Below are 17,101 nucleotides of genomic sequence, written 5' to 3' on the forward strand. Positions count from 1 at the left end.
CTGGCATCTACATAAATAGTTGCTATACTCTACCTAGTGTGACGATAGCAGAATTCGAGGGTATGCTAGGGATGCTCACCTCGGATGCAAGAAGTCGAAACCCCGAAATGATAGCGTGTGATTTCAATGCGAAGGTTGTATCTATGGGGACGACTGAAAAGGGTCGAGATTAATGACTGGCTCTAAGGAAGGGTAAACTGTTTAAGGATTAAATCTTCTGGGAAACAGCCAACTTCACAGCAAAGGGGTTGGGGTTGGTCACAAATGCAAAGCAGAAATAGGCAAAGGAAGCTACTGGAGAAAGAAAACTTTAGTCATAGCTTAGTGAGTTGTTGGTTTAGTAGGCAAAAACACCACACTGTCAGGGTATGTGAACGCTGGGATCAATCTTTTGAAGATTCCAACCTTTGAAAAAAATCGTACTCATAGCATCTTCTACGATTTTTTGTTTGGGATGTGAGGGATCCTAAGTCCACAACTTCCTTTCACTTTTTTGGTCCACGGACCCTCGGTTTGCACACAGCAACCAAGTACTCAAAAAGAGGCAGCTCATCAGACGCTGCCTCACCTCTGCCCTGGGAGAAGCGTAACTGAAACTGGTACCAGGTGGAAATCGCTCCTTTTCATAGAATCGGAAAACACGACAAGGCTGCAAATTATATAGAACTTAAAACCGTCAGTACTTTAAGACGAAACTGTTAACAATCTTTCTTTCTACTTTTCGGACTTGTTATGAAGGGTGCGTTTTCAGTCTTCAGTAGGTATCTACACTCACATGTTCATTTTTTCTATTTCGATTAATTTTTGAAACCAGAAATGATTCAAAAGCTTTCAGGTATCTTATCGCCGGTTTAGATTTAGCTCCTTAAAAAATTTCACAGAAAATTATCAAAAAATCTACTTACACATAATATTAACACACGATTTTCGTAGAACATCCCACAACAGGCCAATAGATATCCAATAATCGCCAAAATTCCAGCTATTGCGAATGCATACGTTCCGACTAGATATGTTAGATTCGTTAACAAACAGACGTAGTCGTGCTTCCATAGAATTGTCCAAACGGCTACACCTAAAACCGTTACGCCCGATACCTAAAATCAAGAATAGAAAAAATTAGATTAGGATATTGCACTTGCACAGGTACAAACACTTAAGCTAATAATGTTTGGGGCGATAAGAACTGATAAAGATATTTATTTTGTATCTTTTTTTTCATGAAAGATCGATGAACCCAAAAAATGTTTGATTGTTTGCAGTTTTACGTGGGAAATGATTTTTCTTTTGAAATTTTGAGGGTAGTGCTAAAGTCTAAGGTTTTTGTAGCCCAACTCATTGTCCAAGATTAATATCTGAATCTTATCTGATAAAAATTTAAGTAATAGCAAATGAGAATTGCCCTCTTTTTGTAAGGGACAGCAGATGAAATAAGACTAAAGATTGAGCTTTTAACACCACCTCCAGGACCGATGGGAAGAGTGCGGAGGAGAATGCATTAAATAATTGAGGTGGTCGCTCTCCCCGCTTTGAAAATTAAGGGGGCTCAAAGTGGAATTATTTTTATATCATTAATAAAAGTATTGGGTGCGCCAGGAGTTGAAATCGGAGGATGAAGGGGAGAGTGGGGGAGGAATGTTCCCCTTCAATTTAATCAAAAATTCCTGGCGGCCACCTCCCTAAAAATTATAACCTATCAAAGTGGGCTATTTTCATAATTTCCCAAGGAGCCATATAACCACGGGGTTTTAACGAAGTGAAAGTCAAGGATCTTCCGACTCTCTTCATCTCTTCTCCATTCGGAGGTAAGGTTCAAAATTCAAAATTTATTATAATGATATTAAAATACCCCCCCCCCCCCTCTTTCGGAAATGCAGGGATTTTCCTTTTTCCTTCCATACCGTACGGCGGGGGGACGATTCACAAAAATAGGGAGCTGAACACATAAAATCATTTCGGATATTTCAAACTGGATCATTATGGTGAAGTTAGTTACAATTTAATTAAATCCGTGAACGGACACGGAGTGTCTTAAGCGTACTTTTAATGTTATAGTGTTACATAATGTATGACTTCCAGCCTGTGTAGAGTCCTTAATAAGGATGAGTCGGCCAGGTTGGACTGTCTTCGAAAACCAGATGGTACTTTCACGAACTCCAGGGTTAAGTCTATACAGACTCTCTTGGAAGTACACCACGCAGCAGAACAAGTCTCAGAAGCGGGAGGAAGAGAAGTGGCGGTTTCTGCTAGCCTTTCAATGCGAAGGTGTTGCAAGGGGAATTAGGACATTGCGAGAGCGGTTGTTATCAATGAAAAGGCGAGAGCTGCCGTGCCTTCCTCTTGATAGAAGGTTAAAGTGATCTTCATACCTAAGCCTGGGAAGGATGACAAATCAGCTTAACGTCATTTTCGTTGAAATGTCTGAAGAGTCTGATCGAGCGCCACATTTACGAGAAGTTTCTTTGGAACAAACATGTAGAAACGAGCTCTCAAAGCTTATGGGCTGATAGGCAGGTAGTAATGTGGGTATATGCTGTTATCATTAGGCCGATGTTCGCTTGTGGTGGGCTAAGGTGAAACAAAAGAGTTTTCGCTGTAAACTAGCCACAGTGTAGAGAACTGCGTGTCTGGGTATCATCGATGCCATGAGCATGACATCTGGTGCAGTTCTGAATGCATTACTCAATTTGCAGTTCGTGGATTTGTTTATTCAGAACACTGCAATGAGAGCAGCTCATAGACTAATTCGATTATATCTATGTGGAAACAATGGACATGGGGGCCACAGAGCATTGGAAGAGTTATTGGGAGAACTGAATCCAGTTGCCGCAATGCCTTCTGATTCTCGGATCCCCATACATCTGTTTCGTAGAAGATGTGAAGTTATCTTGAAACGAAGGGAAAAATGGGACGAACCAGAATAATGCGTGTTAAGATATACTGACGTCTTCTACACCGATGGCTCGAAAGTAGAACAGGATTCTGGAGCAGGAGTCCATTTCTTCAATAAAAACGAGGAAATGGGCTTTTCTCTTGGGACTATATACTAGATAGTTCAATGAGTTTTGCGATTCGATAAGAGAGGGCGTTGCTACTAGTCCAATTTTTTTTTGTTATGTTGATACACTCTTTGTATGAACATATGTTAAGTTTCATTTCAATCTGTCAATCATTCTTTGTTTACAAGCCATTTAGTATCGACGTGTCACAGCAGTTGGAAAAATTCAAGTTTCGGGCAGTGACTGAATTTTTATTTTTGGAAGGTTTAAAAGCAAAATAAATTTATCAACGAATGTTGAAAGTCTATAAGGACTCTTTGCCTTCAATTAGTACAGTATAAAGATGGTTGCTGAATTTAGATGTGGTCGTACAAGCCTTGAAGACCATCCACGTCAAGGATGTCCAAAAATAGCAACAACACCAAAAATCGTAGAAAAAATGCAGGATATCACTTTGGACAATCGTTGAGTGACTGAAAGAAATTTAGTAGAAGCCCCAGGCATCTCCTTGGGCAGTGTAAGCAATATTTTGACTGAGGTATTGGGTTTCAGAAATCTGTGTGCACAATAGGTGCCGCATTCGCTAACAATGGAACAAAACCACATTCGGGTGCGACTTTCGCAGAAACATTTAGAGCGTTTTTGAGGGGATAACGTGAATTTTGTGGGTCGATTCGTCACTATGGATGAGACTTAGGTCTATCACCATGATCCTGAATCAAAACAAGAGGCAAAGAGTGGAGTGAACCTGGTTCTTAGGCTCCACAACGAGTTCATGTTCAGAAATTGGCCAAGGAGGTGTTAGCATCAGTTTTTTTGGGATGCGAAAGGGATTTTGTTTGTGGATTACCTGCAAACTGGCAAAACAACAAATTCTAAATATTAATGCAATCTTTTAGATCACTTGAAGGAAAAAATTCGTGAAAAAAGACCAGGTTTGAAGGAGAAAAAAATTCTTTTTCGTCTGGATAACGCACCGAGTCATAAGAACATTTTGATTATAGTTAAAATCCATGAAATCAACTTCAAATTATCGGAGCATCCACCATATTCACCAGATTTCGTCCCTAGCGACTTCCATCTGTTTCCAGTCCTAAAAAGTCAGGCGTGGAAAGCGTTTTTCATTAAATGATGGGGTCATAACAAGCGTATTTTTCAGCCCTTAAAGATTCTCACTTCAGGGATGGAATTTATAACTTGGAATCTCGTTGAAACAGATGTATTAATATTAGGTGATGACGGCTTTACGGGCCCTTACCAGGGCAGAGGCAAATCGTCAGACGCTATCTCACCTCTGCCCTGGGAGCAGCGTGATCGAAGCGACTCGCAGATGTTAAGTGCTCCTTTATATAATTCAACCAAAGCTTGGCAAGAGCTGAAAATATTTTTTTGAGAATTGTGGGGTCTTAAGTCCGCATCAACTTAATGCCGGACCGGACCAAATTGGGAGCAACTTACTCCCTCTTTTTTTGGTCCACGTACCCCCCGTTTAGGGCTTAGCACCCAAATTTTCAAAATATTAGGCGATAACCTAATCACTTAACATCTGCGCTTCGGTCACGCTGCTCCCAGGGCAGTGGTGAGCCAGCGTCTGCCTTGATAAGAAACCTTAAAGCCGTCATCGCCTAATATTTTGAAAGTTTGGATGCTAAGTCCTAAACGAGGGGTCCGTGGACCAAAGCAGCGTAAAGTTGATGCGGACTTAGAACACCACAATTCTCAAAAAAAGATAGGTGTATTAATGTTCACGGAGACTACACTGAACAATAAAGTGTATTTTAAACCATAAAATTGTGTTTTTCTTATCGAACCGCAAAACTTATTGAACAACCTTACAACGGTCTTTCAGGCTGAAGTGTATGCGATCCTACGGGCGGCAACCTGGATGATTGCAATCTGTAGCGATAGTCAAGTTGTATTGAGGGCGTTGATCAGTCCTTTGATCACTTCAAAAATCGTTCAGGAATATAGAAATCGATTGACCTCTGTTTCGAGATTCAATACGACTAAACTACTCTGGGTACCCGGTCATTGTGATGTAGAAGGAAATAAAATCTCGGATGCTTTAGCAAAAGATGGTTCAATTTCCCCCATGCCCGGACTGAAACCATCTACTGGGGTTGTCAGTAGCATTGGCTAATGTCATAATGACAGGTGGCTGAGCCTTAATGCTGCTAAACACATTAAACTTTTCCTGTCAGAACATACTGGAAAATTTACCCTGTCGAAAAGCAGGAAGACTTGCAGAAATATGTTATTGTGGGCATTCTGACAGGCCATAATTCACTAGCTGGACATATGTACAGAATAGGAATTTTCCAGGATGATACGTGCCCGACACCAGGTGAGGTTTGGCAAAACCCTTGCATGCAATGTTCCAAAGATGAGTGTGGTTTACAAAAGGGCCGCGCTAGGATTCTATTGTGCTTTTGAAAGCATTTCCGAAAATACGTCGCACACGATTGCAGGAACGATGCTAGTGAATGCGATCGATGAAATTATGTGCATCTTTGGTGGACCTATTTGCTGTGATCAGCAAAGCAGCGAAAAATGTCAAAAGGGAAGAATCATCAAACAGGTGGCAACAATGATGAGCACGATCTGGAAAGAGTCGTAGCATTCAGAACTGGTTCCCAAGATTAATATCTGGATACAGGAAGAGCATGTAGAGGTAAACAACCATCTCACGCAATTCCTCAAGGGGCATGAGAGATACCGCAGAAACTATACAGTTCGGTTAACTGCTACAGCTGTGACGGTATCAAGGGGGATCGAAACAAGGCTTTTTCCATTGTTCTGGATTCATAGATGAAAGAAAAGTTTTGGAGAAAACTTTGAGAAGGACGGAAGGACGGATGGTTCCACGAGGAAGAGGACGAGGACTTCCACATCGAAGAAGAAAATAATGGTGGACGCAGCCCCTGAGACACCTTAGATACGTGAATGCTCCATTGGCTTCATTTTACTATTGAGCAGCTAGAGCAACCGCATTGCGGTCGGGAGGATAATCGGAAGTAGAACGAACGATATGCTTACAAACTATGTATGGAGTCACTGGATGGGACTACGGAGTGTTTAGAGGAGAGAGGTGGGGGAGAGGCAAAGCCCCTGGGCACTCAGACCCTAGTGGTCTATTGTAATCGATAGGAGATGGGAAGTTCTCTGAGGTTCTTACGGAGTCAGAAATTTGCAACCATGCCACTATCCTAGAAAGCAAATTATTTCAGTACTTTTACTTTAGGCAGATAGGTGAGGAAGACGATATAAATCTTAAATAGCAGGTGGAGTCCTTTTATGAGTTTTCGATGGAAGGACTCCAACATGCTTTTCAAAAAAACATTTATCACAAAGGATTTGTGGTGGCATTTAAAAATGGTCATTATGAATGAATGCTTCCGGAAGCACATGGGTATGGCTTAATACTCTTGAATACCATTCCTGCTGAGCAGCTTCCATTGCGGTAGAGGTTGCGGTAGAGTAGCCCCAAAAATCTGTATGCAATTTGCCTTTTTTTGAGTACTTTCACCGGAGGAAGGTGTAGTTTTTGACACTATACTGTATATCCAAATCGAATACGAGGAATAGTAATTTCCATTAGTTTTCTTCGGGAGCCCCTATCTTCGTGGTGATTAAATTCGATTGATAGTGTGAATCTGATCTCATTTTTTCACAGTTTCCCAAACAGAACATCCACATATGCCGTACAAATGCAGGCTCCTCCAATATGCTGCAATTTATTTTGTGAAAATTTCAAAATGTTCATTTACCAAATGTTTAGATATTGCATGATCACCTTCCTAAAATGTTCCGATAGCATTTTTTACGATCCCGCGCCGCTTCCTTCCCCATATGTACACAATAATCGGAATTCCTCATTCTAGCCATATCCAGTTTGGTTCCTTTCAAACTGCTCAAATCAACATTATGTTATGTCTGGAGTCTGGACTATGCCGTGAACGGGGTTCTCCGTAGCGCAGATACAAAATTGTAGAATTTATGATTTTGGTAAATTAACATTAGCATCACGGCTTGCACTAATAAAAAGAAGCTATTCAAGCATTTCTCCGAAATTTACGATGGCGAAATCTTTTCACGAAGGGGTTAATGTTCTGTTCTGTGTTGAATGGTTTATAGATTCGAGATGTGTTTATAAAACATTTCGTGTCCAGAAGTGAAAACAGATTTTCTGCAAATCGTTGTTGTGGTTTGATTGGATTTTGCTAATGTTGTGGGTCCTTTTTATAGATGTTGGCGGGAAAGTAGCCTGAGATGGAAATGGGATGGTTCAAACCCAGTTCCTGAAATATCTATATCTTGGGAGGTATTGTTTGGGTTCTCAACAGACAAATAATTACACCTTTTTTGGTTTTTGCAAGTATCTTTTAATTTAATTCCGATATTTCGGGAACCACTTGACGTGTAGCACTGACGAAGGAAACAACTGGTTCCCGAAATATTGGTTAATGCGAATAAAATTAAAAAATACTAGCCTAAAAGCAAATCCCTCTAATTATTTCAGATAATTTAATTGCTAGAAACACCTTAAGGTTACACTTAGAAAAAGCTTTTATCTGAAATGTTTGGTTTGAAAGCCTCTCTTCAGGTTGGAATCACATAAGCCCTTCACTGCAGCAGTCCGAATCTAATTGATAGGGTCTAATTTTTGACGAGCATCCCCTACATTCGCATGGATATGACAATCGAAATCTTATAGATTTAGCCTGTGTCGAATTTCAATCATGTTATGAGCCCAATTTTTTATGATGTTTTTGAAATGGATTTGCCATGGATCTGACGCATACTATACTCGTACATATTATGTTTACAGTGATACTGAGCAGGCGTATGGTTTCGAAAAATAAAGTAACACTCGTCCAGCTGGCTCAAGTGGTCTTACTTAGGATCAATAAAAGTAATATCAAGTGGTTTTCTGAGAACCAATCTTCAGAAAGTGCTCCTACATAGGAAGAAATGTTATGGTTTAATAAATAAAAAGAAAAACAAATAAAGCCACAGATTCAGAGAAATACATTGCTGCCAGCCTCCGGCCACATTATCAGGTGACGGAATACATCATTAATGCGAGTATGTTTGAACGCAAGGAGTAGGTTCTTATGTAGAATGTAGAGTCTATACAGGACTGTAAAGAGAAAATCCAAGCCCAGAATGAAAATCACGCGAGAGACTCAATTATCACTTTAGCTGTAGCTCAAAAAAACTGTATACAAGAGATTCAACTCCCAGCACATTGTTCGAAATTTTATAATACAGAAAAATCATTGCGCATCTTCGGCTGTGACGGTAATTGCGGGAAAAAAATGCCATGCATAAGGCCTTGTGTTAGTGCCGTGTATATGTTGCAATGCACTAGTGTGCGGCTACATGGTTGCGAGCACAGGACTGTTGTTTATGGCTTGTCACATGGGATGGGGTCACAGAAAAAAAACTATCCATATGCCGTCAATACACCAATACATTAACCACATGGGACACTAGCCAGTTAGCTACCCCAAAGATACACAATGGCACTCCGTGCCCTTTTGCCACTGGATTCGCTCCTCTTGTATACAGTCTTCTTGCTTTAGCTATTTCGTTGTGTGTTTCTATTTCGGGACTTCGGGAACTTTTGAGCATCCGAGGAAATTGCAGGCCGAAGGGAAATCCACCCTCCTCCTTTCCTCTGCTCCGGCCTGGATATTTTGTAACCATCATCATCATCATCAACGGCGCAACAACCGGTATCCGGTCTAGGTCTGCCTTAATAAGGAACTCCAGACATCCCGGTTTTGCGCCGAGGTCCACCAATTCGATATCCCTAAAAGCTGTCTGGCGTCCTGGCCCACGCCATCGCTCCATCTTAGGCAGGGTCTGCCTCGTCTTCTTTTCCTACCATAGATATTGCCCTTATAGACTTTCCGGGTGGGATCATCTTCATCCATACGGATTAAGTGACCCGCCCACCGTAACCTATTGAGCCGGATTTTATCCACAACCGGACGGTCATGGTATCGCTCATAAATTTCGTCATTGTGTAGGCTACGGAATCGTCCATCCTCATGTAGGGGGCCAAAAATTCTTCGGAGGATTCTTCTCTCGAACGCGGCCAAGAGTTCGCAATTTTTCTTGCTACGAACCCAAGTTTCCGAGGAATACATGAGGACTGGCAAGATCATAGTCATTTTGTAACCATACTCGATGCTATTTTTGGAGCTAGATCGTTAAACTTCGTACTATAGTGCGCAGTGTAGATGGTTTCCGAACTCAGGGGATAATGTCACAGTGCGGACCCAAAAACATGAGATTTATACACAGTGCAAGGATCTCGATAAAGTGACATCCAAAAGAGAAATTTGCACTGCCTTGATGGAACAGTTCAAGGTGGAGGAACTTGCGGAAGAGCCCCTTGTGAGTTTGCGGAAAGCCTATGGCAATACCCAAACGGTCACATTGCGATTAGTGGTCGACGCAGCGCAGAAGTTATTGGCGGTCGGGAAGGTTCGAATCGGATGGGTTGTTTGCCGTCCGAGACAGCAGATTTCTCTAAAGAGGTGCTCGAAGTGCCTTGCATTTGGTCATTCCGCAAAGGCATGCACCAGCGGCATTGATCGGTCCGATCAATGGAGGGTTACTCAGGATTTACTCGAGAAAGACCATATTGGAATCTGAGGTGGAGATTGCCATCCTTAGGGAACCCTATAGAAACCGTCACGGTGGGGTATGGGTTACAGGTTCGACTGGTGGAGCGATGATATCGGCATGCGATCGACAAGCCATACAATGTACTGGGAGTCAGACAGCCAGCGGCTTTACGTGGGCGAAAATAAGCGGAATATATGTCTATTGCTGTTACGCCCTACCAAGTCTGACATTGCCCTAATTCGAGAAAATGCTAGACAGCCTTGTTTTCGACGCAAGAGGTCGTAGTCCAAAGGTGATTGCTGGTGACTTCAATGCTTGGCCCCGTGAGTGGGGTAGCGAAGAGACAAATGCAAGGTGCCGCAGTCTATTAGACGCTTTTGCGCATTTGGATATAATTCTGACCAACGAAGGCTGGTACGTGGTATGTCCTGGTGCCTCTACAAGGACTACACCCACAGCGATCACAAGGCAAACTTCTCAAGCTTGCCTTCCAACGATCAAGAGGGAAGACTCGAAGGAGCTCTGGTCAGAAGGGGACGTAAACCCGTGGGGGAGCGCTTATATTATAGAATCGTGATAGGGCGATTTAGAGGCCGTTCATCTCCGCAGATCACGTGCCCTTCACTTGGGTTAAAAATCATACAGAGGTTATTCCCCTAGCAAGAAAAGGGCACTGACAGCTTCCGGCGGCCTCTGAATGTGATAGCAAGCAGTCACCAGTGACGAACTGCAGGAGATCTGCGCTAGAATAGGAGATAACAAAGCTCCGGGTCTGGACGAAGTACCGAATAGGGCCGGACATATTAACTGAGTTGTTCGAAGTGTGCATGTCCGAGAGGATATTTCCTGCATCATGGGAGCGATAGATGTTAGTACTGCTGCCCAAGGCTGGTAAACCTCCAGGTGAGCCAATCGCCTACAGACCTATTTGTCTTTTAGACACTGTGGAGAGAATGCTAGAGCTACTCCCGGTTGATCGACAGTATGTGTTCCGTAAAGCCAGATCAACCATTGGTGCCATCAAAAAGATTATTGGTTTGGCCGATGATGCAATCCAAGGGAAGAGTAGTATTAGCAACTATTGGGTGATGGTGACCCTGAAGGCGAGAAATGCATTCAATTCAGCCAATTGGAACCTAATATGGGAATCTCCGGTGAAGATTGGTATTCCCGAATATCTTGCAGCTATTGTCAACAGCTTTTTACAAGATGTACTTAATCTTCTCCTTCCGGAGTAAGCCACGGTGGTGGGTTACGCCGACGATATACCACTGGTTGTAGTCGCAAAGGATACCGAAGATGCTGAGTTATACTTATGCGAAGGTCTGACACTTGCGGAGGAAAAGTCGGAAGCGGTCTCTCACCAAGCGCTGTAAAAGAAATTATGCCCGAATTCAAATTGCGAATCATATCATCAAATACTTAGGAGTGATGATAGACGGGAAGCTCAGCTATAAGCAACACGTGCAGAAATCATTCACCACACTGTGGCAAGGATGATGCCAAACGTGGGAGGGCCACACATGCTTCCAGGTTGCTTATAGTGAATCCGATCCTGCTCTAAGCACCTCCAATTTGGGGAAAGGCATTGTAGGCCACATTTAACGCTAACAAACTGAGTGCAGTCTACAGAAGAACATCCCTAAGAGTGTGTTAGGCATTCATTGCTGTCTCAGATGATGCAGCATTCGTCTATGCGGGAATGATTTCCATTGACATCTTGGCATACGAGATGACGAATATATACAATGCGAAGTCTATGTCTCCTTTATCGCAGACGAAGAAAACCGAAAGGAAAAGATCTCTAAATAGATGGCATGGAGAATATTACCAATACCTGTTCAGGTTTAAACTCGATTGTCCAAACTGCAATGGAGTCCCAGAGGACCCAGAGCACGCATTCTTCTACTGGCCAAGATTTTTGGAAGAAAGAAAGAATCTAGAGGAGACTCTAGGAGAGGTGCTCGTATCGGAAAATCTAGTGTGAAAAATGCTAGCATGTCAGGAAGACTGGGATGCGATCAACTCCGTGGTGGCATCTATCCAGAGCAAACTATGAGAGGCAGAAGAGACTAGAAAAGCGCGGTTACGAACGCTACGTAGAGACGAAATGTGATCAAGCTAAAGTGAGCTAACTCCACCCCGTGATGTAATACTTCATGGTGTTCCACGGGGCTTGGGGGGAGTCGGGGGTGCTATCGACGATTGACGGACGGATGCAGTATTTGATAAGGCTTGACACACACCCTACTTCTACGACGAAGGAGACTAATTTCTACAAAGTACAAATGAACACCGCAAGAACCTCGAGGCTTTAATGGTCCCATTTTTCCTTTATTTAGGGATATCACATAAATCACATGTAGAAATATTGACCCTTAACAAGGCTAACGCAATAAAAGATACGCAATCTTTTACTTACCAAAAACACAAAATTGAATGTGTGCAGCATGTACTTGATCAGATTGAGGCTGCTACAGCAGTCCGAGTCATCTCGTTTCCTTTTGGGCGGTTTATACTTCGTCATATTGCCACTGTTTGCACTGTACCGTATATCACAACTTCCAGATCAGCTCAATTAAATTTCCGATAAAAAATCCACCACAAAATCCACCATAAACCCTGAAAATCCTTTTACATTCACTTCAACTCCGCGGACGCACTAATGATCAATTACTTGCACGATCGCTCTGCTACGCGGCTTTCTGGTCGTTCGAGATTTTTTTTTTTCCGGGTTAAAAAATTGGTTGAAATTTAAATATTATTCAAATTAAGATAAATCTAAATTCTGTTGTGATCTGGGTTTGTCTTTTCCCGATAACAAGTTGAATTTAGATTACTCCCATGTCATTATGGTCGTCATACTGTCGTTGCTGCGGCCAGGTCGGCTGTCGATCCCTCGATGGAATTGTTGATGCGGTTGATGATGATGTTGTTCTTGGTGCAGCGGCAATGGTGACGGGGATCCGGTCGATGCAATTTGTGATCGTCGAAATTATTCGTCAAAACAGCGGATGCCTTTTTGTTGCTTTCCTCGATCATTATTTTTCGTAAATTGTATAACTTAAGATAATGCACTTTTCGCTCGGAGATATCGTTAATGAGTGCACTGAACCGGATGACTGAGGGGATCTTGCAGTGATCGAGCGCAATCGGATGCAACCAGGGTTTCGAGGATATGTCGTATTTCTTCCTTAATGACGGTCTCGGCTGCCTCGTCTGACTATTGTCTTCCGCGGTATCTTGCGCAAAATTACTTTGGTTGCGTTCTAGATGTACACAAGTATCTATTTGTGTTTATTAAATATCTGGTTGTCGTCATCGATCGCTTGCATCAGCTCTCCATTAACCGGAATGACGGAGATGGTTTGTCTTAAGAAATAGCTGAAACGCCAAAGACTCGCTCAAGACGTCGTGGAGAATTGCAATGATAATGATCTTGATTGCAGCGAACCCAGGTATTGTTGACTTTGTAGGTATTGTTGATTGTCGCGCGATCACTCGCATTCGCCGCCGCCGCCAACTGTGATAATAGTCATCAATCTCTTATGCGTTATTGATGCATCGCGATCGCGCCGAAGACAGAGTCCCTTTGCTATTGAGTTGCGTATCAAATGGCGCCTCCTTGATCGATCTGTAATTGTACGAGAAGAAATATCGTCTTGAAATCGTTCTATTGACTTTTTTTCTGTTTTAATTTAATATCGAATCAAATGTGTGTTTGGAATAAATAACGACATTAAAAGGCCGTTCTGACGGTGGAAGGAATCTTCAGAGAAAAACAAGACTTTCTTGAATGAGCACATATTTTCCACGAGCATGTAATGAACCAGGCTTAGGTCTAAATGGAAGCAACAATTATGCGTGTAACTTTTTGAAGTCGGCATTGAGCTTGTAGTTTTTCTTCGTGTCCAGAATGAGTGTGGAAATGACAATCTATGTTAAAGCACAAGTTGCGGACGAGTCAAACACCATTTTCATTATGTATGCAGCAACCTTTCGGCTTACCTTGCTGAAGATCGATATCGTTTGTTATAATGAAATCGAAATTCATTCATAATATTGCAGTCCTTTGACGAGAACTTGAGGTTCGGACGCATCGCTTCATTCATATTTTCGTTTATTATAAATGATGCATTTATGACTCGATTTTAAGATTTTGTGTAAAACAAAACCTTATTAAAAATCGGTGTTTTGTCTGTCTGTCTATCTTTGTTTTTATGAATAAAGGGGGGAATCTTAGAGAGACACCGCCGCGCCTGGGATTCTCACCCACTAAAACCACTCCCACATCCTTCTTTTCCCTCCCCGTGGGACAATCGCAAATCATTACTTCTCGACGAGGACTGCACTTGAAGCAATGAATCCTTCCACCCTTCACACCCTCCTTGCGCGCTTGTATCCTTTTGATTGCGGAATTCACCGCGCACCGGTTTGCCTCCGACTTCAGCAATTCCCAACGATGTTCTAAGGGCCTAAACTGATTTTAAGAAAGGCTTACCACCAAATCCCAGTAGCTCCTGAAGACATTCCAAAGATGGCAATATGCACACCCTTTGGTCTCTTCGAGTTCACCCGAATGACTTTCGGATTGTGCAATGCGGCGCAAACCTTTCAAAGGTTCATTCACTCAGTCCTGCGAAACCTCGATTTCTGTTTCGTATATTTGGATGATGTTTTGGTCGCTTCTTCCACTGAGTCTGAGTACTTAGCCCATCTCGAGTCCATTTTTCAACGTCTCCTTGAGGCCGGTTTAGTCCTAAACGTTCAGAAATGTAAATTCCTTCAAAAACAGGTGAGATTCCTCGGCCACTCCATTTCCCCTGAAGGAATACAGCCCGATTCAGACAAGGTGCAAGCAATTGCAAGCTTCCCGCGTCCAATGACAGTGAGGGAGTTGAGGAGGTTCTTGGGCATGCTAAACTTCTACCGGCGTTTCCTGCCCAAGGCCGCCCATCACCAGTCCGCTTTGAACGCGTACTTGTCTGGCCCCAAAACAAAAGACACATGAGAGATTGTGTGGTCTGAAGAGGCTGTCCGCGCGTTCGATAAATCCCGACAGCAACTAGCTGATGCTACACTTTTGGCATTTCCTCTCACCCCTAGCCGTTTTTGTTGATGCCTCTGACATCGCAGCAGGTGCTGCCCTTCACCAAAAGGTGGATCAAGTTTAGCAGCCGTTGAGCTTCTTCTCGAAACAGTTGAATCCCGCTCAACGGAACTACAGTACTTATGATCGCGAACTGCTCGCCGCGTACTTGAGCATCAAATACTTCCGTTTCTCCCTAGAAGGCAGCCCGTTCACAGTGTTCACGGACCATAAGCCTCTCACATATGCTTTGAAACAAAAGCTCGACAAAGCGTCGCCTCGTCAGCTTCGACACCTGAGCTTTATAAGCCAGTTTACGTTAGACATCCAGCACGTGTCCGGCAAGGACAACATAGTTGCTGACACTTTGTCTCGTGTCTCCGAGGTTAACATCCCCGCCTCACTCGATTTCTCGGCTATTGCCAAGGCGCAGGAGGATGATGCAGCCCTTCAGAGCCTCAAATCCAACCCCAAATACAAATTTCGGGAGTTGCCCATCTTCGGCTCAAACCTCTCGCTCTGCTGCGAAGACTCGGAAAAGGGACCTCGGCCATACATTCCGGCCACATTTCGCAAGGAAGTATTCCACGCAGTTGCGACTTGACGCATCCAGGCATCAGGACAACAAATCGGTTAGTCACCGGAAAATACTTCTGGCCCTCCATGAACAAGGACATCAATTCCTGGGCCAGAGAGTGCATCGCATGCCAGAAGTGTAAAGTCTCCAGGCATGTAAGGAAAGAAGTGGGCTCATTCCCCCGCACTACCAAGCGTTTCCACACGATACACCTCGACATAGTAGGGCCTTTGCGAGACTCGCACGGTTACAAGTATGGCCTCACAATCATTGACAGGTTCACGCGGTGGCCTGAGGCAATACCTCTGAAAGATATTACGGGGCAATTTTGTGCCGAAGCCCTCTGCCGAGAGTGGATACCTCGCTTTGGCGTCCCTGCAGTGGTCATCACTGACCAGGGAATGCAATTTGAGTCCACCATTTTCTCGGAGTTAGGCAAACTCCTGGGATTTAAACGCCAGCCGACTACTGCATGCCACCCGCAATCCAATGGGATGCTAGAACGTTGGCACCGGACGCTGAAAGCCGCCATTATGGCACGCGACCATCCGTCCTGGACGCAAGTCTTGCCTCTCGTCCTACTCGGCCGACGTGCAACCTGCCGAGAGGAATTTGCTGCCAGCCCCGCGGAGCTGGTATACGGGGAGAACCCAAGACTCCCAAGCGATCCGGTCTTCGACAAGAGATCGGGTCTCACAGAGTCGGTGCGTCTGCTGAGGGACAATCTCCGACGCATCAAAGCGCTACCACCCACTCGACACTCGCCCACACCTGCCTGTTCGCCCAAGGAACTGGACACATGCACGCACGTTCTGGTCAGGACGGATGCCGTCCGGAAGCCGCTGCAGCCTCCATATGAGGGCCCGTACCGCCTTCTCAAAAGGGGAGAACATTTCTTCCAGCTCGAGATCGGTGGACACAAAAAGGCGGTCTCTTTGTCCAGACTGAAACCCGTGTGCGCCCCGAAGCAGCGTCGTGTCAGCTTTGTGGATTAATGGGGAACGAAGTTCCGAGATCGGTCGCCCCTAGGTTTCGTCTGGGGGCGGAGTGATGTGGCGCGGCAGGATCCGCAGCATTCGAAATTTATTTCGAATGTTGACAATGCGGACAAGTAGATGGCGCGGAACTCTCCACTCATTTTAGAACTCGCCACGGGAGTGGAGGATTAGCGGTGAGAAAGTGCCGTTGGTTGGGACAGAAAAGACCGCATGGAAATAAGTCGGTCTCTTCTGTCTCCAACCGTGGCACGTAACACTCACAAGTTTCTAGCCACACAGTTAGACCGGTTTTATCGTTTTCGAATTTTGCTACATGTTATAATTACTCGACCTAGAGTATCTATCTCACACCATCGTTACGTTCCCTTCTATTACACCGGTTGGACACCTGCAAGCTGAAAGGAACTTGCCTCTGCTGCAAAGTCGAGACCACTCTTCACACTTCATCTTTGTGGCGTTGTCGGCGACAACGTATATCTGCATTCAGCCAGGCATAATAAAATCGATGTCGACGACATTTCTCCACTAGACTTCTCTTCATTTATTTACCGTTGACGCTTAGTTCGCAGTCGATCTAAGTCTGTTCGTTTCGTGTATATTTTGTACGTGCGATTTCTTGCAGTGATTGCTAAACATGCTCCTCCTTTCTAAGCAGATTTGTGGACAGCAGAACATGATATGCTCCGGGTCCTAAGGTGTGCTACCACATTCAGGGCAAAGCTGAATTGGCGTAGACACCTCCTGTAACCACCAAGCCTTGACAGAAATTGAGTCGGGTGGTAGTTGATCCCGCCGTGTC

At 43.9% G+C, this 17,101-nt stretch overlaps 1 protein-coding gene across 3 annotated transcripts in view; it reads right to left on the reverse strand.

The window, feature by feature from the left end:
- The window catches only part of LOC119649195 (CD151 antigen-like), a 119,808-nt gene that overhangs the window by 26,871 nt on the left and 75,836 nt on the right, over positions 1–17,101 (reverse strand). For 2 of the 3 annotated variants that reach the window (XM_038051233.1, XM_038051231.1), the window contains 2 exons: positions 12,061–13,272; positions 906–1,097 (listed from right to left, as the gene is read on the reverse strand). In XM_038051233.1, coding sequence (XP_037907161.1) covers positions 906–1,097; positions 12,061–12,165 — 297 coding nt within the window. In that variant the 5' untranslated portion in view covers positions 12,166–13,272. The remainder of the gene's footprint in view (positions 1–905; positions 1,098–12,060; positions 13,273–17,101) is intronic. The other variant, XM_038051232.1, reaches the window with a different exon arrangement.

The sequence above is a fragment of the Hermetia illucens genome, chromosome 2 (assembly GCF_905115235.1).
Source record: "Hermetia illucens chromosome 2, iHerIll2.2.curated.20191125, whole genome shotgun sequence".
In the NCBI taxonomy this organism is placed as follows: Eukaryota; Metazoa; Arthropoda; class Insecta; order Diptera; family Stratiomyidae; genus Hermetia; species Hermetia illucens.